Source organism: Cynocephalus volans, chromosome 7 (assembly GCF_027409185.1).
Source record: "Cynocephalus volans isolate mCynVol1 chromosome 7, mCynVol1.pri, whole genome shotgun sequence".
In the NCBI taxonomy this organism is placed as follows: Eukaryota; Metazoa; Chordata; class Mammalia; order Dermoptera; family Cynocephalidae; genus Cynocephalus; species Cynocephalus volans.
The window spans coordinates 96,899,571-96,924,941 of NC_084466.1; the positions used below are offsets into that span (position 1 = coordinate 96,899,571).

Genomic DNA, 25,371 nt, shown 5'->3' on the forward strand with positions numbered 1-25,371 from the left:
CACTGTACCTTAGCTTCCTCTTTTTTATTAAACAGGGGATGGATATTAATAGTACCAATGTCACAGGGTGGTTGGGAGTATTAAATAATTCATATAAAGTGCCTGGTACATAATAAGCATTTCCGAAACATCAGATGCCATTATTATTATTGTATTAATAATCATTATTTAAGCTTAACTGTTTTACCGATTTTATTACTCAACTTATTGTTCACTCCTTACTTTATCTCATCTTTCTGTCTTTATTTCTTTATTTTGATTGATTTTTCTTGTTGGCTGAAAAATCTCCTAACAAGGGTTGGCAAACTCTTTCTTGAAAGGCCAGATAACAAATGTTTTAGGCTTGTGGGCCTTAACATCTCTGTCGCAGCTACTCAACTCTGCCCTTGTAGCCTGAGCAGCCATAGACAATACATAAAGAAATGGCTAGCCAACAGGTCACAGTTTACCAACCCTTGCTTCAGACTTTTGTTACTGTTTCTTGTGGAATTTTATTAGGAAGGGTATATGGATTTTATAATTTTGAAATCCTTGCGTGTCAGAGAGTATCTTCTGTTGTTAATGTGGGTAAATGATTGTTCACTTTTATGGAATTCTTATATTATAGTTGTTTTCTCTCCAGGCTCTATAGAACTTATCCTGTAGTTTTAAAGTGTGGAAAATTATGATAGAACCTAGTACTTTCTTCTTTCTGATAACAAAATTTGCTTCTTCCTGGATGGTTGAGGATTTTCTTTATCCTTGGTGATGAAGTTTGGATATATTGTTAATGGAGTTTGGATGTGTTGTCCCCTCCAAAACTCATGTGGAAAATTTGATCACCAATGTGGCAGTGTTGGAAACTGATTGAGTCATGGGTGCGGATCCCTCATGAATGGATTAATGCTCTCCCTGGGGGAGGGGGGATTAATGAGTGAGTTCTAGCTCTATTAGTTCCCACGAGAGCTTGTTGCTTAAAAAGACCTTGGCACCTTCTCTCTCTCTCTTGCTTCCTCTCTTGCTTCCTCTCTCTTGCTTCCTCTTGCCGTGTGATCTGCTTGTACCAGCCAGCTGCCTGCCACTTTCCCACCATGAGTAGAAACAGCCTGAGGCCTGTGCCAGATGCAGCTGTCCCAGAATCGTAAGCCAAGTAAATCTCTCTTCTTTATAAATCACCCAGTCTCAGGTATTTTCTCTTATAGCAACACAAAACAGACTAAAACAATTGTCCTCCCAGAACTCGTGGAAATCTGATCCACAGTGTGGCAGTTTGAGTCACAGGGGTGGATCCCTCATGAATGGTTTAGTGCCCTCCCTAGGTGGGGGGAGTCATGAGTGAGTTTTCGGTTTGTTAGTTCCCATGAGAGCTGATTGTTTAAAAGACCCTGGCACCTCCTTTTTCTTTCTCTCTCTTGCTTCCTCTCACCTTGTGATCTGTTTGTACATGTCAGCTGCCTGCCACTTTCCACCATGAGTAGAAGCAGACTGAGGCCCGTGCCAGATGCTGCTGTCCAAGAATCGTAAGCCAAATAAACCTCTGTTCTTTATAAATTACCCAGTCTCAGGTATTTCTGTTATAGCAACATAAAACGGACTGAGACACTTGGCATTTGTCATTTCACCAAGTGATAGAGTTTGGATGTGTTGTCCACACCAAAACTCATGTGGAAATCTGCCCAATGAGGCAGTGCTGGAAGCTTTTTGAGTCATGGGGGCATATCTCTTATGAATGGGTTATGCTCTCCCGGCGGGGGGGGGACCTGAGTGAGTTCTTGCTCTGTTAGTTCCTGTGAGAGCTGGTTGTTTAATAGACCTTGGCATCTTCTCTCTCTCTCTCTTGCTTCCTCTTGCCACGTGATCTGCTTGTACCTGCCACTTTCTGCCATGAGTGGCAGCCTGAGGCCCATGCCAGATGCAGCTGTCCCAGAATCGTAAGCCAAATAAACCTCTGTTCTTTATAAATTACCCAGTCTTAGGTAATTCTGTTATAGCAACACAAAATGGACTAATACACTAGGGGAATTTTTTTTTTTATATTCTATGTTAAAGGAACAAGGCTAAGAAGAACTAAATTAATACATTTACATATCATGAACTTTAGGTATTTAAGATTGCCTTATTGTTTTGTTTCCCCACTAAGGAAATTTCTAGATAGTGTATTCCCAAAGTTAGCAATGAAAATTTCTTAGTCTTTTATCATTTCAAATTGCACATCCTGTGATAAATTAGGTGTTTTAAGTGTCAGGATGCTATTTGACATTGTGTATCTGATCCCCCTATAGTACAGTTTAGTGGGAGTATACATCTGCAGAACCACAGAAAACATAGGCAGGGTATATTAAATCACTAACTGGTAAGAAACTAAAAGTTGTGGTAAACCAGAAAGTTGTATACCAGCCAGCTACCAAAAAAAAGAGAAAGTTGTTACAGTATTTTTAATTATAATTCTAGCACAACCAAAAGTGAGAGCCTTGATTTTAAATTTATTTCGTAATACAGTGTCTTCTGTAACCATGTGAGGGTTTTTTTGTTTTTTATTGTTTTAGGGTTTTTTTAGAGTTAAATTTTATTTATTTATTTATTTTTGTCTTTTTCGTGACCGGTACTCAGCCAGTGAGTGCACCAGCCACTCCTATATAGGATCCGAACCTGCGGCGCTCCCAGCACCACACTCTCCCGAGCGCGCCACAGGCTCGGCCCAGAGTTAAATTTTATTAAATTTTCTTATTTTCCCTATGCCTTAGAGGTGTCAAACAACACATAAGAAGGCCCATTGTTAAAGGAAGAAGGTGGCAAGGATTTCCTTCCAGGCAGAACTTTAATACTTAAAAGTAATCAACCTATAAATCTGGAAAAGTTAGGTAAACTCCTCACACTACCTTATGGGCACAGGTGGAAATGTAAGTTTCTTTTTTAAGCTTAAACTAGGTGAGACTCTAGAACAAAGCATTTAGCAGCAAAGGGTTTCCTCAGAAAGAATGTGATCAGTGCTTTCCAGCACTAAAACCCAAAACTCCTGAAGCACACGTTGGGAGCATAGAACCTCAATGCTGCATTCTCCTTCTCCATCCCTTTCCACAACCCAGTAGGCCACCAAGCCCTCAGATCAGGGTGGCTAGATATGCAAAGCAAGCAGGCAGTCCAGGGCTGGGGAAACTCCTGGCTTTTGATGAACTTCTGTAGATCTGGTTTCTCCTCCAGATGGGTCTGCAGAATTAAGAACTCCTAGTAGCAGCAATTCACATGTGGTAGGCCAGCACTGCGGGCCACTGCTGTTATCACCATCAAGGATTGCTTCACGGTGTTAGAACATATGGGTGGGATCCAGTACACTGCTGTCAGGCATAAGAGTGCCAGTGATTAGAAGGTTCTGGATGACATTGGGGCCATCTGGAGTACTCAGGGTCTCAAAGCTGAAGGTGGCTGAGCTAGGCAGACCAGTTGGAGATGAGAAAGCAGAATCAGTTACAGACTAGAATCAAGGGAACTCACACAATTGTGAAATTCTTTTCTAAGCATGAGGGTGGTGGGGGGCAGATCCTTTCTGGCCTTTCAAGCAAAGCTGTAAGAAAGGTGACATGTTGCTCTACCTCCTTGTCTGCTGTGAGTCTGGGTCTCTGGGAAGGAGTGCAGCTTGGAGACCAGCAGGCCTGTCTATTTCTGTCCCTGAACTCACCTCAGCCTCTGTTTCCTGAATGCCTTCCGACCCCTCACCACCTTTAGGCTCCAGAGCCTAGGAACCCCCTAGGGCATACAGGGCATCCTGTCAAAAAGAAAGTTGCCTGGGGTCATGAGCATAATGATTTCTTTGCTCAGTTCAGACAGTGGAGAGTCCAGCTCTGAGTCTTCACATAAGAATGGGGGACCTTGAATATCTGGCTGTAGGAAATAAGATGAGTTGTCGCCTACTTTTCTTTCTTCAGACATCTCACCCAAATCTCCTTCTATAGCTTCATGGCCTTCCTCAACTTCTGGAGAAGGGCCCAAAGGCCCCTCTGGCTCACTGCAGTTTGGGAGCACCAGGGCTACCACTGGAGAAGGGACACTCACCTCTGGCAGACACTCTACCTCAACAATCAGGAGTAGAGTTGTGGTCACTGAGGGCTGTTCCAGGGCACTGGCCGGGCAGAGTGGTTTAACCACTTCTACTGGATCACATCTGGCTTTGAAAAAGATATCCATGGTATTATAACACCAAGGGTTCAGATCCCCACACCAGCCAGCTGCCAAAATACACACACACACACACACACACACACACACACACACACACACACACACACACACACACACACACACACACACACACACACACACACACACACACACACACACACGTATGAAAAAAGGAAATGATACCCATGAGTACAAGGTGGATCCAGTAAGGATGACAGCTTATTGCTCAGTGGTAATATTGCATGCAAGTCCTAGTGGGGCTCGAGCACTAGCCCTTGAAGCAGCAAATCCACAGTAGGTGACCTCAGCACTGTGCACAACAGAATGTAGGGCAGTAGCCCAACAGTAAGCCTCCCAAGGCTGGGAGGGCTCCTCTGGACCACTCTGTTTCTCTGGAGTGGCCTCCTTTGCCTGAATATAGCTGTGCAGGCATCCATAGAATCACAGTCCTCTGGGCAAGAGCACACTGCCTACCATGCCCATCCTCCAAAGCTCGCGGACCAACCTTTTCATGGGTGCCTCCATCTCTTCCTCAGAGGCTGGCTCCTGACTTAACTAAGCAATACTGAATAACACAAAATCCCAAATAATCATCTGGATGGTGTGGTTGATCTCCTGTTCCAGCTGCCTTTCTGCCTCAAGGCTTGGAGGGCAGGTGGCCATTGAGATGAAGCATTCTATGTTGTTGGAAGAGCCAAAATTAGAACCCTAGTCATGTGCATTTTCTATTAAAGAACAGTAAGTGAAACAGCCATGAATGTCTGAAGACAGCCAGTGTTGTTGCTGGTGTAGGCTATTTGACTTACCACACATAGAAAAAGATGCGGTTTTTTTCTTATTACTAAAGCAAAGTAGAAAAATATGTGCTTCAGTGAACAGTTTAGAATTGTTATTGTTAATGGTAAAATAATATTATAAAAATGGCCAGAACAGACCTAATGCAGCTCCATATCCGAGTAGCAGGGATCGTTATGGAACTAAGTAAAAGATAAGTAGTAATGAACATTATATAGAATCTTGTTGTTTTAATCAGTTCCAACATGTGTTAAGACCATTTTGGAAATCATTGTGTAGAAAGTAGATTATGCTGTTTCAGCAGGAGGGAAAGACTCACTGTTCAGCCAATACATAGCCTAGAATTCAAAAGAATTCTTCTCTCAGAATCTTTCTGTGGATACCTCAGTTAGTTAAAGCACAGCCTTGTAACACCAAGGTCAAGGGTTTGGATCCCCATACCGGCCAGCTGCCAAAACAACAACAACAAAAATAAATAAATAAATAAATGTCTTTCTGTAGAAACATTGAGTTAACATAAGTCGAAGACACCTTAAAGCTTTCTAAACAAGCTAGATTTAAAAATTACCCTGAAGTCTGCATTTGAGGGGTGACAGGGAAGTTTACAAGAGAATTGCCTGAGAGCATATTATGTCTAGCATGTTTCACTTAAAGCAAGCTGGTGTTCGGCTTGCTTGTCTCATATGCTTTAACATGATCAGCAGATGAAGATTGAATAGGCTGACCCTTACAGGCTGATGAGGCCTAAATGAGAATGTGTAAGGCTGCCGTCCAACTTGCCTCATCAGTGGCCCAAGCACAGGAGCACAGCCTCTGAGTGTCAGCACACATACTTTAATAAGCATTCTGAGTAGCGCCACATAAAGCAATACTCTGTTTGAAAGTAACTTAGCTGGGATAAAAAGAGAAACCTCAAGCAATACAGGGTGTACTTTGGCAAAATGAATTTAACCTTAGTTGTAGGAGGAAACGTTAACTATGATTGGCTAAAATAACTCATTCAGTTGTTTAAATGATCTGAGCACATGCTTTGATGGAACTCAGGACAGTAAGAATAAAAGATTATGACAGAGCTAAAATTTTAAGCACTGTAATCCTGTAATCCATGGGGATAAATAGGGAATGGGAATGCTGCTTTAATTAATGTGTAGGAACATATTGGCTTGGCTCTCACCAAATGTTTTCCTATTTCTATTAATTTGGACTGTATTCTTCCTTATGTTGTGATACTGCCTCCACTGCCACTGCTTCCTTTCCTTTTCCATGCACCTTAAATATTGGCTTCCACCTGAAATCTATAACCTCCTCACCTTTCTCTCACCCCTCAATTCTTGGGCAACTTCATTTCAGGCCCCTTGCAGCTAACGATATGCCAATAACTCTCAACTTTTTAATCTCTCTCTTCTAGGCTTTAGACTCATAATTACAGCTGTCTCCTGAAAATCTCCATCTGAATATGCTGTGGTCCCCTTAAATGCAGCAGATAGAACTCACTTTATTTCTCAAAACTTTCACATCTATTCTATCTCTTGGTTAATGACATGTAAGCTGTCCAGTAGTATAAGCCAGGCACGCTGTCATCCCTTTCACTCTCAACCCATCACAGCTAACTAGTCATGAAGTTATGTAATTTTTGCCTTCTTAATGGATTTCAAATCTGTTCTCTCCTCTCCATTACTACTGTCATTACCTCAGTTCACATTTTCAACATTTACAAGAGCTTATGTGATCATCTCTGAGGCTGGCTCTTCTTTTCCAACTCATCCTTCACCAGAGAAGTCCTTCATAAATGCCTGATTGTGTCACTCTCCTACTTAATCTTTCAGTGGCTTCGTATTGTCTGCCATTATTACAGGCTCAAGTATCTACAGAGATTAGGTATATGATGTGTAAGAGTGAAGTTGGGCCAAGTGTGAGACTGTTGGGAAGAATAGGGAATGCGTGCCTTTACAGAGGTTTACATTCGGGATTTAAAAGACATATGACAAACCTATCTCAGTGTCTGATGTTGCCTGTGGGTTTCCAGTTAGTACAGTCAAGTCTAAACTACTGGGTATAATAACATATGCAGTGTTTCTTTGATATTGGTTATCTGCTTGATGTAAAGCAACTTGGAACTCAGCTTTTGCAGAGACTGACATTATCAGTGAGTCATGTTTTGTTGTTTTGATTCTAGTCAAAACATATCAACATAAGGACTATGTGTTTATTATTGTAGATACGTCTGTATTCATCGTGAAGGCCATGGAGCATAGTGAAAAGTTTGTAGGCTTTGGAGTCAGTGTTGACCTAAGTTCAGTTCTCAGTTCTGCCACATATACTAGCTGTGTGATTTTGAGGTAGTCATTTAACTGCTTTGAGCCCCAATTTCCTCTTCTGTTTAAAAAATAAATGAAAACTTTCAGGATTGAGAGTACAAACTCAGATCATAAACAGCTTGAAATTATCTAGTTCAATGCTGCACGTAGTAACTATTCAATAAAAGATAACATTCAGACAGGTAGGAAAAATTTGAAAAGTGGCAATAAATATACGAATATCTAATTTCCCCAGCTGCATTCTTTCTAGCAATTGTAGTTGTGGCCTAAAGAGCAAACCTAGGGGGAGAGGGAGAGGGGAAATGGGGGAAATGGTAAAGGGCTATGAAAATTGATTACATTGTATAATGATGAATAAAAACAAACAAACAAACAGCAAACCTGTTAGAAGCCAATATCAAGTAAGGCAAACAATTAGAAGCTGGCAAGTACATGGTTCATCCAGGCAACTAAAAACCAGGAACTTACCAGCCTAACTGACTGGCTATCTGAAAATAGAATTTAAGCACAGAAGGTATTGCTATTGACAAATTCAAGAGCAAGATGGGAATATGGACTCTCTATAATTACACATAATACACAAAGCCTGTTTTTACTTTTTTTTCTACATATTAACTTTACTTTTTTTATTTTTAGTAAAAATAATATTAACTGAAATTTTAATTCAATAGTATTCAGATACGCAGGATATTTATTTTGGTTTATTCTCTAGAGCTATATAATTTTGAAGCACCAAAGGAAGGAAGTAAACAAATTAATTATATTTTGATTGATCTAAGAATGCTAAAGAAGTCTTGAAGAGCTTTCATTATTTAAGAGAAAGAAAATATACCATCTTGACAAGATTTGCATTTTTTCATTATTTTTTTAAACTTTAGCTTAATGTTAACCTTTAAGTATACTTTACACAGTAATTTCTGTATCAGCTGATATAATTAAAATAGGAGGTTGAGTAGCTTACAGTATGCTTTTCTGCCTTATCACAGAGCTATAGTGGTAACGAGTAAACTGCTACAAGACAACAGCTTGAAATTATCCCTGTTGGCAGAATGACATGCACAGAACTGTTTGGACTTAATGGAGAGACTAGAAAGAGAAAAGTAAAGGCTAGCTTGTTTTAAAGGCAAGACAAAGACTTAGAGTTTTAACTTCTTCATTTGCAGCTATATGTCTCACACTAGACAGATTTTCTTTCCCAGATAAATAATACTATGTTTAAGCAACAGAGCAACAACATTAATATTATACAGCTAAGAGGATAGTGTCTAAGAAAGCAAAGCTGAAGTGTTTAAGAAAAAGATGTTGAAACACAAAAATAGACAAGTATATCTTTTCTGGCCACAGTAAAATTCTCCTTTGGTGTTAAGGAGTATTGCTAAAGGGTTGATCTAGATAAATATGGTGTCATTTTGTGACTTGGATATTACATTTTGTTATTTAACCATTTGTTTTTCTTAATGAAATTATTTATTTTTGGTCGATGCCTCCTAAATATTTTTCTTTTCCCTTCCTCTCTTCCTCCCTCTTTCCCTTTCCACTTGTAGCTCCTCAGAGAAATTTCGAAATTGCCTTCAAGATGTTTGACTTGAATGGAGATGGAGAAGTAGACATGGAAGAATTCGAACAGGCAAGTTGTCCTGGAGAGTTCCTTTAAATACATTAATATTTAAGATACATTTTCATGTGCCTTGGAGTTACTCTTGCTTAGTCAGTATACTGAGAGGCTATTCTAATTTTTGAAGTACCTAATATGTCATTTTTCAGAATTCTTCTTTGAATTGGTGGGTTGTTTTTGTTTGTTTTTACTCTAAATGTAAGGAGTTATTTGAGTATGTGATTGAGGTCAAGGTTGCTGAGTCCCCAACATGAATTAGACTACAGTACCTCTAGCTGGGAGGCTAAATTTTGACAATTCAATCATATATTCAATAAACATTTATGAAAAAGCTCCTATATGCCAGGCAGTTCCAGAATATGAGGATGAATTACATAGATTCTTAAAGGATTTTTATAAGAGAGGGAAAAATGGTACCACACCTTTGGCTATGGTAGGTTCCAGCCATGGATGTTTACAGTTTCTTCTGAATCCTGGAAAGAGATTACATTTTCACCAAACTTTTGCCTTAGGAAGCCATGGTCCCTCTCCAGCTACAATTATTATGATTTCCAGAAGTGATTTCAAAACAGAAAAAATATATGTGTAGGAAAAAGAATTTTTCGTATTCTCAAAATGAGGAAAGGGGCAAATATTCCAAGAAGTGGGAGAAAGTATCAGGTACATTATATCTTTAAAGTAAGAAACTGCACAGAGACAAGTGTTTCAAAATACCTAGAGATACTTATGCATATTTGCACTCTGAGTCCACCTGTATCTTCACTTTTCCATAATCCTGCACTTTACTAGTATTATCAGGAGGTCCCAGATGAATATGAATAGAACTAACTTACTTTGCTCTTTTTAAAAAAATTTACTTTCCATCCTTCTCAGTCTATTTTAGTGATATACTAATGATTTAAACTTAGTCTTATTTGCAGCCCTGAAATGAGAAATATATCATCACTTCATGCTTTTCTAAATTTCAGAAATTAGAGTTTTTTCTCATTGACTCTGTTCTTTGGCTCATGAATCCTTCATAGAATACTTGTTTTGCCTTCTTTCTGATCTGCCTGAATATTTCTTCAGTCCATCAAATAAAACCTAAATGTAATTTCAAGTCTAACACGACAGATCTATATTTTTAAAGAAATGTGCCCATTTCCTTAAAGTGTCTAATTTATTATTAGCATAATGTTTTTCATAATATTCCTTAATTATTATTCTTTTAATGATTGTGGAATATGTAATGATAGCCACTTCTTCCTTTCTGATGTTGATAATTTATGTTCCTTCTCTTTTTCTCTTGATCACTTGAAAAATTTTATTTGTCAATTTTGTTGATATTTTCAAAGAACCAACTTTTGGCTTTGTTTTCTCTATGGTTGTGTGTTTTCTAATTACTTGATTTTTGCTCTTATTTCTTTCCTTCTACTTATATTGAGTTTACTTTGCTCTTCTTCTTCAGTCCTCTTAAAATGGTATTATTGGTCATTGATTTGGGGATTTTATTCTTTTGTAATATAAGCATTTAAAGCTATACATTTTTCTCTAAGAACTGCTATAGCAGTATTCCACAAATTTTGATATGTTATGTTTTCATTATCTTTCAGTTTGAAACATTTTCTATTTTACCATGTGATTTCCTTTTTGATCCATGGATTTTAGAAGTATGTCTTTTAATTTCCAAATATTTGGAAATTAAATATTTGTGTGGGGTTTCTTTTATTTTTTCTTTTTTAGGTGTCTTATTGCTACTGATTTCTAATTTAATTTCATTGTGCTTAAAAAATATTCCATGATTTTAATTCTTTTAAATTTATTGAGACCAATTTATGGACCAGTCTGTCTTGATAAGCATATAATTGGTCTTTAATGTATGTATTCTGTAGTTATTGAGTATATCGTTCTGTAAGTGTCAATTTGGTTGAGTTGGTTTTTAGTGTTGTTCAGATAGTCTATGTCCTTACAGATTTTTTTTTTTTTAATCTAGTCATTCTAGCAATTGTTGAGAGGGAGTTATTAAAATCTCCAACTATGATCATGGAATTACTTGTTTCCTTTTAATTGTCAGTTTTAGCTTTATGAATTTAGAGGTTCTATGCACATTTCCGATTGTTATGTCTTCCTCATGAATTGATCCTTTTATCATTATGTAATGTCATTCTTTATCTTTTGTAATACTCTTTAAGTATAATTTATGTGATATTAACATAGCAACTCTATCCTTCTGGTGCTTTATTTGCATTGTAACCCATTTATGTTAAACCTATCTGTGTCTTTGTATTTAATGTGCATCTTTTATAGACAGAATATAAGACTCCAACTGGGGCTTGCTTTTTTACCCATTCTCACAATCTCTACCTTTTAATTGGAGTATTTAATTTGTTAATATCTAACATAATTGTTGATTTGGTTATATTTAGATCTACTATTTTTGTCATTTGTTTTCTGTTTGTTCTTTCTGATTTTTGTTCCTCTGTTCCTGCCTTCTTTGGGATTAAATAAAAACTTTTTAATTCAATAGTATTTGGTTTAATCTGGTCCAAAAGTAGTGAATTACCTCAACTGATTGTTCATAGTCATTGCAGTTCAATTGAACTCCTTGTTCTGCTCTTTCCCCACTTCTCACTACTGTGCTTGACCACTCTTAAATTAAAACAGAATTCTTTTTTTTTAAATCAGGCTTTTTAGCTATACCTCTTCACATTATTTTTATAGTGTTTGCTATAGAGATTACAACATGTATTCTTAAATATATACAGTCTACTTAATACAGTTTGAGTATCCCTAATCTGAAAATCCAAAATCTGAAATGCTCCAGAATTTGAAACTTTTTGAGCACTGACATGATGCTCAAAGAATTGGAGTATTTCAGATTTAGGATTTTTGCATTAGGGATGCTCAACCAGTTAAGTATCCACACATATTCCACAACATGAAAAAATCCGAAATCTGAGATGCTTCTGACCCTAAGCATTTTGGATAAGGGATACTCACCCTGTATTGTACTGTGTCACATAAAATGTGGAAAACTTGTAACCAGATAGCATTTAAAAAATTTTTTTTGCTTTGAAAATGTTTCTGTTTTATTGTTATTTTTTGAAGGACGTTCTGGATACAGATGTAAAACTCTTTGTTGTCATTTCACTACTTCTGATTGGTTCTGATGAAGTCACTGGTTATTTGAATTGTTGTTCTTCTATATGTTGTATTGTTTTTCTCTGTCTCCTTTCCAGATTTTCTCTTTATCTTTAGTGTGCCAAAGTGTGGTTTTCTTTGGATCTATCCTTCCTGGAGTTTGATAAGCTACTTGAATGTATAAAGTTGTGGTTTGTATCAAATTTAAGGAGTTTCTGGCCATTATTTCTTTAAGAAAAAAAAAAGAAAAAAAGGGTTTTTTGCCTCATTCTCTCTCATCTCTTTTTCTGGGACTCCGGTAGCACTAATGTTAGATTGTATGATATTGTCTCACAAATCCCAAGGCTTTGTTTGTTTGTTTCCCAATCTTTTTTTTCTCTGCTCTTTATATAATTTCTATTAGTTTATATTCCCTGACTCTTTCTTTGGTAATATCAACAATGCTGTTAAGCTCATTCAGTGAGTTTTTATTTCAGATATAGCATTTTTTAGTTCTAGAACTTCCATTTGGTTTTTGTTATTGTTTTCCTTCTCATCTGAAATTTCCTATCATTTCCTCCTTTACAAGCATATTTTATGTACTTGAGCACTATTATAATAACTGCTTTAAAATTCTTATCTGCTAATTCCAACATCTGGGTCATCTTGGAATTTGTTTCCAACAATTGCCTTTTCTTTTGTGAATGAATCAAATTTTCTCATTTCTTCATATGTCCAGTGATTTTGGATTATAGTCTGGACATTGTTAATGACATGTTGTAGAGACCCTGGATTTCATTATATTTATCTGAAGTCTTAGTGTTTTGTTTAACTTTAGCAGGCATTTAGCTTGACTAGACTTGACTGAAATTTATACATAAAGTTTGAGACTCCCTGTATTAGTCAGGGTTCTCCAGAGAAACAGAATCAATAGGACATGTTATAATTATATGAGAGGGATTTATTAGGGGAATTAGCTCACAGGACTGTGAGGAAAATTCCCACGATAAGCCATCTATAAACTGGATGCCAGTAGTATGGCTCAGTCCAAGTCCAAAGGCTTCAAAACCAGGGAAGCCAATGTTGTCCTTGGTGTAAGTTCTGGAACCCAAAAGCTGAAGAGTCTCGAGCTCTGATGTCTACGGACAGGAGAGAAGAGTGTATCCCAGCTCCAGTGGACTGAGAGAGAGCTTCGCCACTTTCCTCTGTCTTTTGTTCTCTCCAGAGCCCCAGCGGATTGGATGGTTCCCACCCACATTGAGGATGGGTCTTCCCCACCCCGTCCACTCAGACTATCATACTAATCTTTGCTGGAAACACCCCCACGGACACACCTAAAAGATACCTTTACCAGTTTTCTCAGCATTTCTTCATCTAACCAAGTTGACACCTAGAATTAACCTTCACACGCCCCCTCTTGGCTTTCTCCTTTTCAGGATTTCTCCCTCACTTTCCAATGGCTGTGGTTATTCCAGATTCTGTCCTCTGGTTTTTGAAGCCAGAAAGACTGAGGGCTTTCTATTGGAGTTTTAGCCAATTCTTATGATGCAGACTGAGGAATACCTTCTGGCTGAAAGCTGTATAAAGTGGGAAATTCATCCAGTGCCATTCCCTTCTTCCAAGTCTCGATTCCCATTCAATATCTTCCCATGATCATTCTCTAGAGCCCTCAGTAAGTGGTGTATTTTATTCAGAGTATATAGTTGTCATCTGAGGGAGGATTGGTCTGAAAGGAGCTACTCATCCATTATCAGAAGTGGATTAGGGACTTTTCACTATTAAATGCTATGAGAGGGCTTCAGATATGCCTAAGAAGCAGGAGGGAGAGAAAAAAAGGGGGGGAAGAGGGGAGAAAGAATGGATAAAGAGAAAGAAAATACAAAAATAAAAAATGTGATTTTGAGATAGCCTCAGAAATTACTTAGGGTACCCCTCAGGAGCAAAATTGCCATAAATTTCATACTGCTATTTTAGACACTAAACTCTGGATTTGAATTTGGGGTACATAGGTCTTGTTTTTAGCGTTACTGCTGATGTGTTGAATGAGTTGGGGGCAGTCACTTCACTGTTCTGTTCATTTGTCAGGGAAGGGAGTGCTAATTTCATTTGATGCGGTCCCTTGATAACTGGCCTTGTTAAACTGATACAACTTATAATACTGATCACTAGGAAGTTTGAATTTTTTTTTTTTGATGGTTTGCCTATATGGGAATCAGAACCCTTGACCTTGGTGTTACAACGCCATGCTCTAACCAACTGAGCTAAACAGCCAGCCCTTCACAAGGAAGTTTGATAAGTATCAGTTGTGAGACAGAAGAAAAAGAACAACATTTTATTTCAGAAAAGTTTTGTGTTTCTCTTTGCTTTCTCCACTGCATATAGCACATAAAAAACATTCGCATAACGAGTTGAATTGATATGTTTTGAGTGAATCTCATGTGATGCTTTTAACAGAAGTTTTCTAAATAATAATATTTTAAGAAAATATTTACCGAGATTTTTTTAAAAATTTTATTTTGTTGATATACACTGTGGTTGATTATTGTGGCCCATTACCAAAACCTCCCTCCCTCCTCCCTCTCCCCCCACCCACCCAACAGTGTCCTTTCTGTTTCCTTGTCGTATCAACTTCAAGGAATTGTAGTTGTTATGTCTTCTCCCCCCCCCCACAGTTTTTTTTTTTTGTGTGTGTGTGTGTGTGTGTGTGTGTGTGAATTTATTTATTTATTTTTATCTCCCACCAATAAGTGAGAACATGTGGTATTTCTCTTTCTGTGCCTGACTTGTTTCACTTAATATAATTCTCTCAAGGTCCATCCATGTTGTTGAAAATGGCAGTATTTCATTCCTTTTTATAGCTGAGTAGTATTCCATTGTGTAGATATACCATATTTTCCATATCCACTCATCTGATGATGGACATTTGGGCTGGTTCCAACTCTAAGCTATTGTAAAGAGTGCTGCGATGAACATTGGGGAACAGGTATACCTTCGACTTGATGATTTCCATTCCTCTGGGTATATTCCCAGCAGTGGGATAGCTGGGTCATATGGTAGATCTATCTGCAATTGTTTGAAGAACCTCCATACCATTTTCCATAGAGGCTGCACCATTTTGCAGTCCCACCAACAATGTATGAGAGTTCCTTTTTCTCCACAACCTCACCAGCATTTATCGTTCATAGTCTTTTGGATTTTAGCCATCCTAATGGGGGTTAGATGGTATCTCAGTGTGGTTTTGATTTGCATTTCCCGGATGCTGAGTGATGTTGAGCATTTTTTCATATGTCTGTTGGCCATTTGTATATCTTCCTTAGAGAAATGCCTACTTAGCTCTTTTGCCCATTTTTTAATTGGGTTGCTTGTTTTTTTCTTGCAAAGTTGTTTGAGTTCCTTGTATATTTTGGATATTAATCCTTTGTCAGATGTATATTTTGCAAATATTTTCTCCCACTCTGTTGGTTGTCTTTTAACTCTGTTAATTGTTTCTTTTGCTGTGCAGAAGCTCTTTACTTTGATATAATCCCATTTGTTTCTTTTTCCTTTGGTTGCCCGTGCTTTTGGGGTCATATTCATGAAGTCTGTGTCCAGTCCTACTTCCTGAAGTGTTTCTCCTATGTTTTCTTTAAGAAGTTTTATTGTTTCGGTATGTATATTTAATTCTTTAATCCATTTTGAGTTGACTTTAGTGTATGGTGAAAGGTATGGGTCTAGTTTCATTCTCCTGCATATTGATATCCAGCTATCCCAGCACCATTGGCTAAAGAGGCAGTCTCTTCCCCAGTGTATAGGCTTGGTGCCTTTGTCAAAGATCAGGTGGCTGTAGGTTTGTGGGTTGATTTCTCGAATCTCTATTCTATTCCATTGATCAGTGTGTCTGTTTTTATGCCAGTACCATACAGTTTTGGTTATTATAGCTTTGTATTATAGTTTAAAGTCAGGTAGTTTTATGCCTCCAGCTTTATTTTTTTTTGCTCAGCGTTGCTTTGGCTATGCGTGGTCTTTTGTTATTCCATATAAATGTCTGGATAGTTCTTTCCATTTCTGAGAAAAATGTCATTGGAATTTTGATGGGGATTGCATTGTATTTATATATCACTTTGGGTAATACGGACATTTTCACTATGTTGATTCTTCCAATCCAAGAGCATGGGATATCTTTCCATCTTCTTGTATCCTCTCTGATTTCTCTCAGCAGTGGTTTGTAGTTCTCATTATAGAGATTTTCACTTCCTTGGTTAACTCATTTCCTAAGTATTTTATTTTTGGGGTGGCTATTGTAAATGAACAGGCTTTCTTGATTTCTCTTTCTGCATGTTCACTATTGGAGAATAGAAATGCTACTGATTTTTGTGTGTTGATTTTGTATCCTGCTACTGTGATGAAATCATTTATCAACTCCAAGAGTTTTTTTGTAGAGGCTTTAGGCTGTTCGATATATAGGATCATGTCATCTGCAAACAGGGACAGTTTGACTTCATCTTTTCCAATCTTGATGCCCTTTATTTCCTTCTCTTCTCTGATTACTCTAGCTAGTACCTCCAACACTATGTTGAATAGGAGTGGTGAGAGTGGGCATCGTTGTCTAGTTCCTGTTCTTAAAGGAAAAGCTTTCAGCTTTTCCCCATTCAGGATGATATTGGCAGTGCGTTTATCATATATGGCTTTAATTATGTTGAGATACTTTCCCTCTATACCTACCTTATAGAGGGTCTTTGTCATGAATGAGTGTTGAATTTTATCAAATGCTTTTTCAGCATCTGTAGAGATGATCATGTAGTCCTTGTGTTTGATTTTATTAATATGGTGTATCACATTTATTGATTTGCATATGTTGAACCAACCTTGCATCCCTGGGGTGAATCCCACTTGATTGTGGTGAATAATTTTACGTATGTGTTGCTGTATTCTGTTTGCTAGTATTTTAGTGAGGATTTTTGCATCTATATTCATCAAGGATATCGGCCTGTAGTTTTCTTTTTTGGTTATGTCTTTACCTGGTTTTGGTATCAGGATGATGTTTGCTTCATAGAATGAGTTTGGGAGCTTTGCGACTGTTTCAATCTTTTGGAATAGTTTGTAAAGTATCGGTGTCAATTCCTCTTTGAATGTTTGGTAAAAATTCTGCTGTGAATCCATCTGCTCCTGGGCTTTTCTTTGTCGGGAGCCTTCTAATAACAGCTTCAATCTCCTTTATTGTTATTGGTCTGTTCAGATTTTCTACATCTTCATGGCTCAGTTTTGGGAGCTTGTGTGTGTCCAGAAATTTATCCATTTCCTCCAGATTTTCAAATTTGTTGGTGTATAGTTGTTTATCGTAGTCTCGAATGATTCCTTGTATTTCAGATGAATCAGTTGTAATATCACCTTTTTCATTTCTAATTTTTGTTATTTGAATCTTCTCTCTTCTTTTTTTTGTTAGCCATGCTAATGGTTTGTCAATTTTATTTTTCTTTTCAAAAAACCAACTTTTTGATTCATTGATCTTTTGTATTGTTTTTTGGGTTTCAATTTCATTAAGTTCTGCTCTGATCTTAATGATTTCTTTCTGTCTGCTAACTTTAGGTTTGGATTGTTCTTGTTTTTCTAGTTCTTTAAGGTGAAGTGTTAGGTTGTTCACTTGCCATCTTTCCATTCTTCTGAGGTGAGCATTTAATGCAATAAATTTCCCCCTTAATACTGCTTTTGCAGTATCCCACAGGTTTTGGTATGATGTATCATTATTTTCATTAGTTTCAATAAATTTTTTGATTTCCTGCTTGATTTCTTCTTGGATCCATATGTCATTAAGTAGAATGTTGTTTAATTTCCATGCGTTTGTATAGTTTCCAGAATTTCGTTTGTTATTGATTTCTAATTTTAATCCATTGTGGTCTGAGAAGATACATGGGATAATTCCAATTTTTTTGAATTTATTGAGACTTGATTTGTGACCTAATATGTGATCTATCCTGGAGAATGATCCATGTCCTGCTGAAAAGAGTGAATATTCTGAGGTTGGATGGAATGTTCTGTAGATATCTGCCAAGTCCTGTTTGTCTAGAGTATTGTTTAGATCTTGTGTTTCTCTGCTGATTCTTTGCCTAGATGATCTGTCCAATATTGACAGTGGGGTGTTCAGGTCCCCTGCTATTATGGTATTAGTGTCTATTTCCTTCTTTAGGTCTAATAGAGTTTGTTTTATAAATCTGGCTGCTCCAACATTGGGTGCATACATATTTATGATTGTTATGTCTTCTTGATGGATCAGTCCTTTTATCATTATGTAGTGTCCCTCATTGTCTCTTTTTATGGTTTTTAGTTTAAAGTCTATTTTGTCAGATATAAGAATAGCTACTCCAGCTTGTTTTTCTTTTCTGTTTGCATGGTAAATCTTTTTCCATCCTTTCACTCTTAGTCTATGTGAATCCTTATGGGTGAGGTGGGTCTCTTGCAGGCAGCATATAGTTGGGTCCTCCTTTTTAATACAGTCAGCCAGGCTGTGTCTTTTGATTGGGGAATTTAAGCCTTTTACATGAAGAGTTGTTATTGAAAAGTGTTGATTTATTCCTAGCATTTTATTGATTGTTGTTTGGTTGTCTTAGGTGTCTTTTGTTCCTTGCTTTCTGATTTACTGTTTGTTTTCTGTGTTTGTTGTTTCCTTAGGTTGTAGATAGCCTTTTTGTTTGTTTTCTCTTCATGAATGCCATCTTTATTATACTAGTGGGTTTTGATTTTACTTGGGTTTTTATGGCAGTGGTAGTTATTTTTCAGGAACCAAACGCAGTACTCCCTTGTGAATTTCTTGTAAGGGTGGTCGTGTGGTGGTGAACTCCCGCAGTTTTTGTTTGTCTGAGAAATACACTATTTGCCCTTCATTTCGGAAGGATAGCCTTGCAGGGTAGAGTATTCTTGGCTGATAATCTCTGTCTTTTAGTACTTTGAATATATCATCCCATTCCTTTCTGGCTTTTAGGCATTGTGATGAAAAGTCTGATGTTAGCCTGATTGGGGCTCCCTTATAGGTGATTTAACGCTTCTCTCTTGCAGCTTTTAAGATTCTCTCTTTGTCTCTGAGTTTTGCCAATTTGACTATAACATGTCTTGGAGAAGGCCTTTTTGGGTTGAATATGTTTGGAGATCGTTGAGCTTCCTGGATCTGAAGATCTGTGATTTTTCCTTTACCTGGGAAGTTTTCTGCCACTATTTTGTTGAATATGTTTTCAATGCAATCTCCATTTTCCTCCCCTTCTGGAATACCCATGACTTGGGTATTTGAGCACTTAAGGTTGTCTGATATCTCTCTCAGATTTTCTTCAATACCTTTGATTCTTTTTTCTTTTTTGTTTTGTCTGCCTGTGTTATTTCAAACAGCCCATCTTCAAGTTCAGAGGTTCTCTCTTCAACTTCCGCAAGCCTGCTGGTTAAACTCTCCATTGTGTTTTTTATTTCACTGAATAACTTCTTCAGTTCAGCAAGTTCTGCTACATTGTTTTTCAGGGCATTTATTTCCTTGTATATTTCCTTTTTCAGGTCCTGTATACTTTTCTTCATTTCATCATTATGTCTAGCTGAGTTTTCTTTTATCTCATTCAGTTTCCTTAGAATTATCACTCCAAATTCCTTGTCAGTCATTTCAAGGGCTTCTTGTTCTATAGGATCTAGAGCTTGAAAGTTATTATCTTTTGGTGGTATACTTTTTTGATTTTTCGTATTTCTGGTATCTTTTCTTTGATGTTTATTCATTGTGGCAGGGGGTGTCACAGTCCACAGGTTTGACACTATTGACTAAGATGTTGCTGTGGTTGCCAATTCAGTCTCTGAGCTACCTCAGTGACTGCTCAGTTGGCCACTAGTGCCTTGCGTGTGTGGTTGCCTCAGGTCTTGGGCTTCTCCGGGGAGCCACCACTGTGGTCAGCTTGGACTCTGCTGGGCTGATGGATCACGGGGCGGTACCACAGGGTGTATGGTCTCTGCTGAGCTTCCACCTCCCGTGCTGGACTTCTCCCTGTTTGTGCACTCTGGCCCGGGCTGCTGGGATGCGCCGAGGCACTGCAGAGCGTGTGGTCTCTGCAGAGCTTCCCCTTCCCCTGCAGGATGTCTCCCTGCTCTGTGCGCGCTAGGCCGGGCTTGGGATGGAGCCGGTTGGTGGCGGTGAAGCCTACCTGCTGCTGGATCACGCAGCGGCGGCCACCCCACAGTGTGTGTAGACTCTACAGAGCTTCTATCTCCCTTGCTGGACGTCTCTGTGCTCCGTACACATTGGGCTGGGCTGCTGGATCACGCGGCAGCAGTGTGGTCCCCGTGGAGTTCCCGCCTCCCCTGCCAGACATCTCCCTGCTCCGAGCGCACTAGGCCGGGCTGGGAATGGAGCCGGGTGCCTGTGGTGGAGCCTACCTGCTGGATCACGCAGTGGCGGCCGCACAGGGTGTGTGGTTTCTGCAGAGCCTCCACCTCCCCTGCCAGACGTCTCCCCACTCTGTGCACACTGGGCTGGGCTGGGAATGGAGCCAGGTGGCGGTGGTGAAGCCTATCTGCCAGATCGTGTGACGGTGGCCCCGCAGGGCATGCGGTCTCCGCGGAGCTTCTGCTTCCCCCGCTGGATGTCTCCCCGTTCCATATGCACTTGATGTTATATTTTTATAGTTTAAATTGGTTGATTTGTGGGAGAGAGTGGTGCTAGGGACCTTCTATTCAGCCATCTTGACCCGAAGTCCTTCAAGCTCAGAAGGATCTGTAAGTTCTAGGTTTGCAGGAAGTTATCTCCCCCAACGCATTAATGTTCACAAACTTAGCAGTAGTAAGATAACTTGTCACCACACAAAGTGATTTTCATCCCCTCACATCAATCAACTACCGACTAACAAAAACAAGGACTAGATTCCCAGCAAAATTTTCTCGTATGAGCGGAGAATCCTCAAAATCCTCCTTTCTGAACGTGCAGATAGGGAGCGACCAAAGGCACCCCAGGGAAAAGGAAGAGAAAGTGGTACAAGGAAGAGTCTTCAAGGCAGAGTTGGTCGCTACCTTGGTCAGGGCAGATTTTGGGGCTCGGGCCGGCAGTTCTTCCTGGTCACCCACGGGGCACCCAAGTTCACGCTGGCTACAGCTAGAAGACCCTCCCCTTTCAATTTCCTGGGCCACTCCCAACTGAGATATTCTAAGGAAACAATCTCTCTCTCTCTCTCTCTCTCTCTCTCTCTCTCTCTCTCTCTCTCTCTCTCTCTCTCTCACACGCACACACACACACACACACACATGCAAAATTTAGTGAGGTGTACTTTTTTAAAAAAGTTTTTAATGAAATAACACGTGTAGTTCTGTAAAGTTTACATATAGGTGGGACAGCATTTGGACTTTGCTATTATTAAGGACTAATGAAGCTGCTGTAGTATTAGTTAATTTTTCCTAAAAACACTCCTTTTTCTCACTTACACACTCTTGACACCACACTTTTGCTACTAATGTATACATTTTCCAAGGAGGAAATACTTTAAAATGCTAATATAGGAATCATATAAACTATAATATGTGGGATCTTCAAAAAAGTCATGGGAAGACTATGCATGGATTGTGAAATATTTTTGCACCAAATCATTAGGCATCCACCTTACAGTTCTGATTTGGTTCCTTCCAATTACTTTTTGTTTCCAAACTTAAAAAGTCTTTAAAGGGCACCCATTTTTCTTCAGTTAATAAAATAAAACAGACTGCATGGACATGGTTAAATTCTCACGACCTTTCTTTAGGAGTGGACTAAATAGTTGCTGATATCATCATATACAAAAGTATCTTAAACTTGATGGAGCTTATGTTGAGAAAAAAAGTTTATATTTTAAATTTTTATTTTTTAATTCCATTTTCCACAAACTTCTAGTTACATGGTGTACCTTTATTATTTATCCTTACATATCCCATTTTTAAGTATTCTGAATAGCTTTTTAAAATTAATTCATTTTTTAATTGACACATTGATTATAAATATTAGTAGAGTTATATTTCAATACATGTATACAGTGTGAGATGATCAAATCAGGGTAATTATCATATTCATCACTGCAACCTTTGGATGAGAACATTTAAGCTCCTCTTTTCTGGCGATTTGAGAATATTCAATAAATTGTTAATTATAGATGCCTAGCATACTGTATATCACTAGAACTTATTTTTCCTATCTAGCTGTAATTTTGTGTCCATTAACCAACCTCTCCCACCCTTTCCTAGCCTCTAATAACCATAATTCTACTCTCTATTTCTAAAAGTTCAATTTATTGTTATTATTTAGCTCCCACATATGAGTGAGAACATGCAGTATTTATCTTTCTGTGCCTAACTTATTTCACTTAACATAATGTCTTCCAAGCTCATTCATTTTGGCACAAATGATAGGATTTCATTTTTTTCATGGCTGAATAGTATTCCATTTTGTATATATAACTCATTTCTCATCCATTCATGTCAGTGGACACGTAGGTTGATTCCATATCATGGCTATTGTGAATAGTTCTGTAATAAACATGGGGGTACAGATGTCTGTTTGGTATGCTAATTTACTTTCTTTTGGGTGAATCCCAGCAGTGGGATTGCTGGATCATGTTGTAGTTCTATATTTAGTTTAGGTTTTTTTGTTGTGTTTTTGTTTTCAGGCACCCACCAGAAACAATAGATTCAGAGCACCTCCAGTTTTAGTTTTTTGAGGAACCTCCATATAGTTTTCCATAATGGCTGTACTAATTTATGTTCCTACCAGCAATGTATATGAGTTCCCTTTTCTCCATATCCTCACCAGCATTTGTTATTTTTTGTCTTTTTCATAATATCCAGTCTAGCTGGGGTGAAGATGATATCTCATTGTGGTTTTGATTTGCATTTCCCTGAAGACTACTGATGTTGAGCACTTTTTTCATATTCTTTCATACATTTGTATGTCTTCTTCTGAGAAATTTCTATTCAGGTATTTGCCCATTTTAAAAATTGGATTATTTAGGGGGTTTTGTTGTTGTTGCTGTTGTGTTGTTTAAGTTCCTTGTATATTCTGGATATTAATCTCTTACCAGATGAATAGTTTGCAAATAGTTTCTCCCATTCTGCTGGTTACCTCTTTGCTGTGTTGATTTTTTCTATTGCTGTGAATAAGCTTTTTAGTTCAATGTAGTCCCATTTGTCTATTTTTGCTCTTGTTGCCTGTGCTTTAGAAGTCTTCTCCATAACATTTTTGCCCAGACCAATGTCTTGGAGTGTTTCCCCTGTGTTTTCTTCTACTAGTTTTATAGTTTCAGGTCTTATAGTTAAGTCTTTAATCCATTTTGCGTTGATTTTAATATATAGTGAGAAGTAGCACTCTAATTTCATTCTTCTACATATGGATATCCAGTTTTCCCAGCACCATTTTTTTTTTTTTTTTCGTGACTGGCACTCAGCCAGTGAGTGCAACCCGCGGCGGGAGCGTTGCCGCGCTCCCAGCGCAGCACTCTACCAAGTGCGCCACGGGTTCGGCCCCCCAGCACCATTTTTTGAAGAGGCTGTCCTTTCCTCAGTATATGTTCTCAGCACCTTTGTCAAAGATCAGTTGGCTGTAAGTATGTGGATTTATTTCTGGGTTCTCTGTTCTGTTCCATTGGTCCATGTGTCTGTTTTCATGCCAGTACCATGCTGCTTTGATTACTATATTTTGAAGTCAGGTACTATAATGCCTCCAGTTTATCTTTTTACTCAGGACTGCTTTGGCTATTCAGGATCTTGTGTGGTTCCATGTGAATTTTAGGATTGTTTTTTCTATTTCTACGAAGTGTGTCATTGTTATTTTGATAGTGATTGCATTGGATCTGTAGATTGCTGTAGGTAGTATGGACATTTTGAGAATGTTAATTCTTCCAATCCATGAATATGGAATGTTTTTCCATTTTTTGGTGGGTCTTTTAATTTCTTTCAGCAGTGTTTTATAGTTTTCATTGTAGAGATCTTTCACCTCCTTGATTAAATTTATTCCTAGGTATTTTATTTATTTGGTAGCTATTGTATATGGGATTGCTTTCTCAATTTCTTCTGCTGCTGGGTGGTTTTTGGTATATGGAAATGCTACTGGTTTTTGTATGTTAATTTTGTATCCTGAAACTTTGCTAAATTTGTTTATCAGTTCTAAGAGGTTTTTGGTGGAGTCTTTAGGTATTCCTATATGTAATATTATGTCATCTGTAAACAGGGACAGTTTGACTTCCTCTTTTCCAATGTGGATGCCCTTTATTTCTTTTTTCTAAAAGCTCTGGCTAAACCCTCCAATACTATGTTAAATAGGAGTGGTGAGAGTGAGCATCCTTGTCTTGTTCCTATCCATGGAGGAAAAACTTTCAACTTCTCCCTGTCTAGGATGATGTTAGCTGTGGGTTTGTCCTACGTGGGCTTTATTGTGTTGAGATATTTTCCCTCTATACCTAATTCGTTGAGAGTCTTTATCGTGAGGGGATGTTGAATTTTATAAAATGCTTTTTCTGCATCTATCAATATTTTTCTGCATCTGTCTATATGGTTTTCTGTCCTTCATTTTGTTGATGTGACATATCACGTTTATTGATTTGAGTGTGTTGAACCATCCTTGCATCCTTGGATAAATCCCACTTGATCATCATAGTGTATAATCTTTTTGGTGCTGTTGAATTTCTTTTGCTAGTATTTTGTTGAAAATTTCTGCATGTATGTTCATTAGGGATATTGGCCTATAGTTTTCTGTTTTTTTGTTGTGCCTTTGTCTCAGTTAGGTATTAGGGTGATGCTGGCTTCATAGAATGGATTATGGAGAATACCTTCTGCTTCAATTTTTTGGAATAGTTTAAGAAGAAATGGCATTAATTCTTCTTTAAAAGTTTAGTAGCTTTCAGCAGTGAAGCCATCCAGTCTTTGTTGGGAGACTGCTGAGTACCAGTTCCAGCTCATTATTCATTATTTGTTCAGCTTAATTTCTTCTTTGACCCATTGATCATTCAAGAGTATGTGGTTTAATTTCCATGTATTTGTAGTTTACAAAGTTTTGTTTGTTGACTTCTAGTTTTATTCCATTGTGGTCTGAAAAGATACTTGATATGATTTCAGTTTTTTAAAATTTGTTGAGTCTTGATTGTCACCTAACATATGGTCTATCTTGGAGAATGATCCATGTGATGATAAGAAGAATGTATATACTGCAGTTGTTGGCTGAGATGTTCTGTAAATGTCTGTCAAGTCCATTTGATCTATGGTACAGTTTAAATCCAGTGTTTCTTTATTTATTGGTTGTCTAGATGATTGTTCCAACACTGAGAGAGGGGTGTTGAACCCCCAAGTATTTTTGTTTTGAGACCTATCCATCTCTTTAGATCCAGTAATATTTGCTTTATGTATCTGGGTGCTTCGATGTTGGATGTATATATGTTTGTG

General features: G+C 38.0%; 1 protein-coding gene and 1 pseudogene across 3 annotated transcripts in view; one reads left to right on the plus strand and one right to left on the minus strand.

The window, feature by feature from the left end:
- The window catches only part of MICU1 (mitochondrial calcium uptake 1), a 269,066-nt gene that overhangs the window by 135,094 nt on the left and 108,601 nt on the right, over nt 1-25,371 (plus strand). For all 3 annotated transcript variants that reach the window (XM_063102252.1, XM_063102253.1, XM_063102254.1), the window contains one exon: nt 8,813-8,895. In XM_063102252.1, the coding sequence (XP_062958322.1) occupies nt 8,813-8,895 (83 nt within the window). The remainder of the gene's footprint in view (nt 1-8,812; nt 8,896-25,371) is intronic.
- Nucleotides 2,980-7,091, minus strand: LOC134382404 (sorting nexin-19-like; annotated as a pseudogene).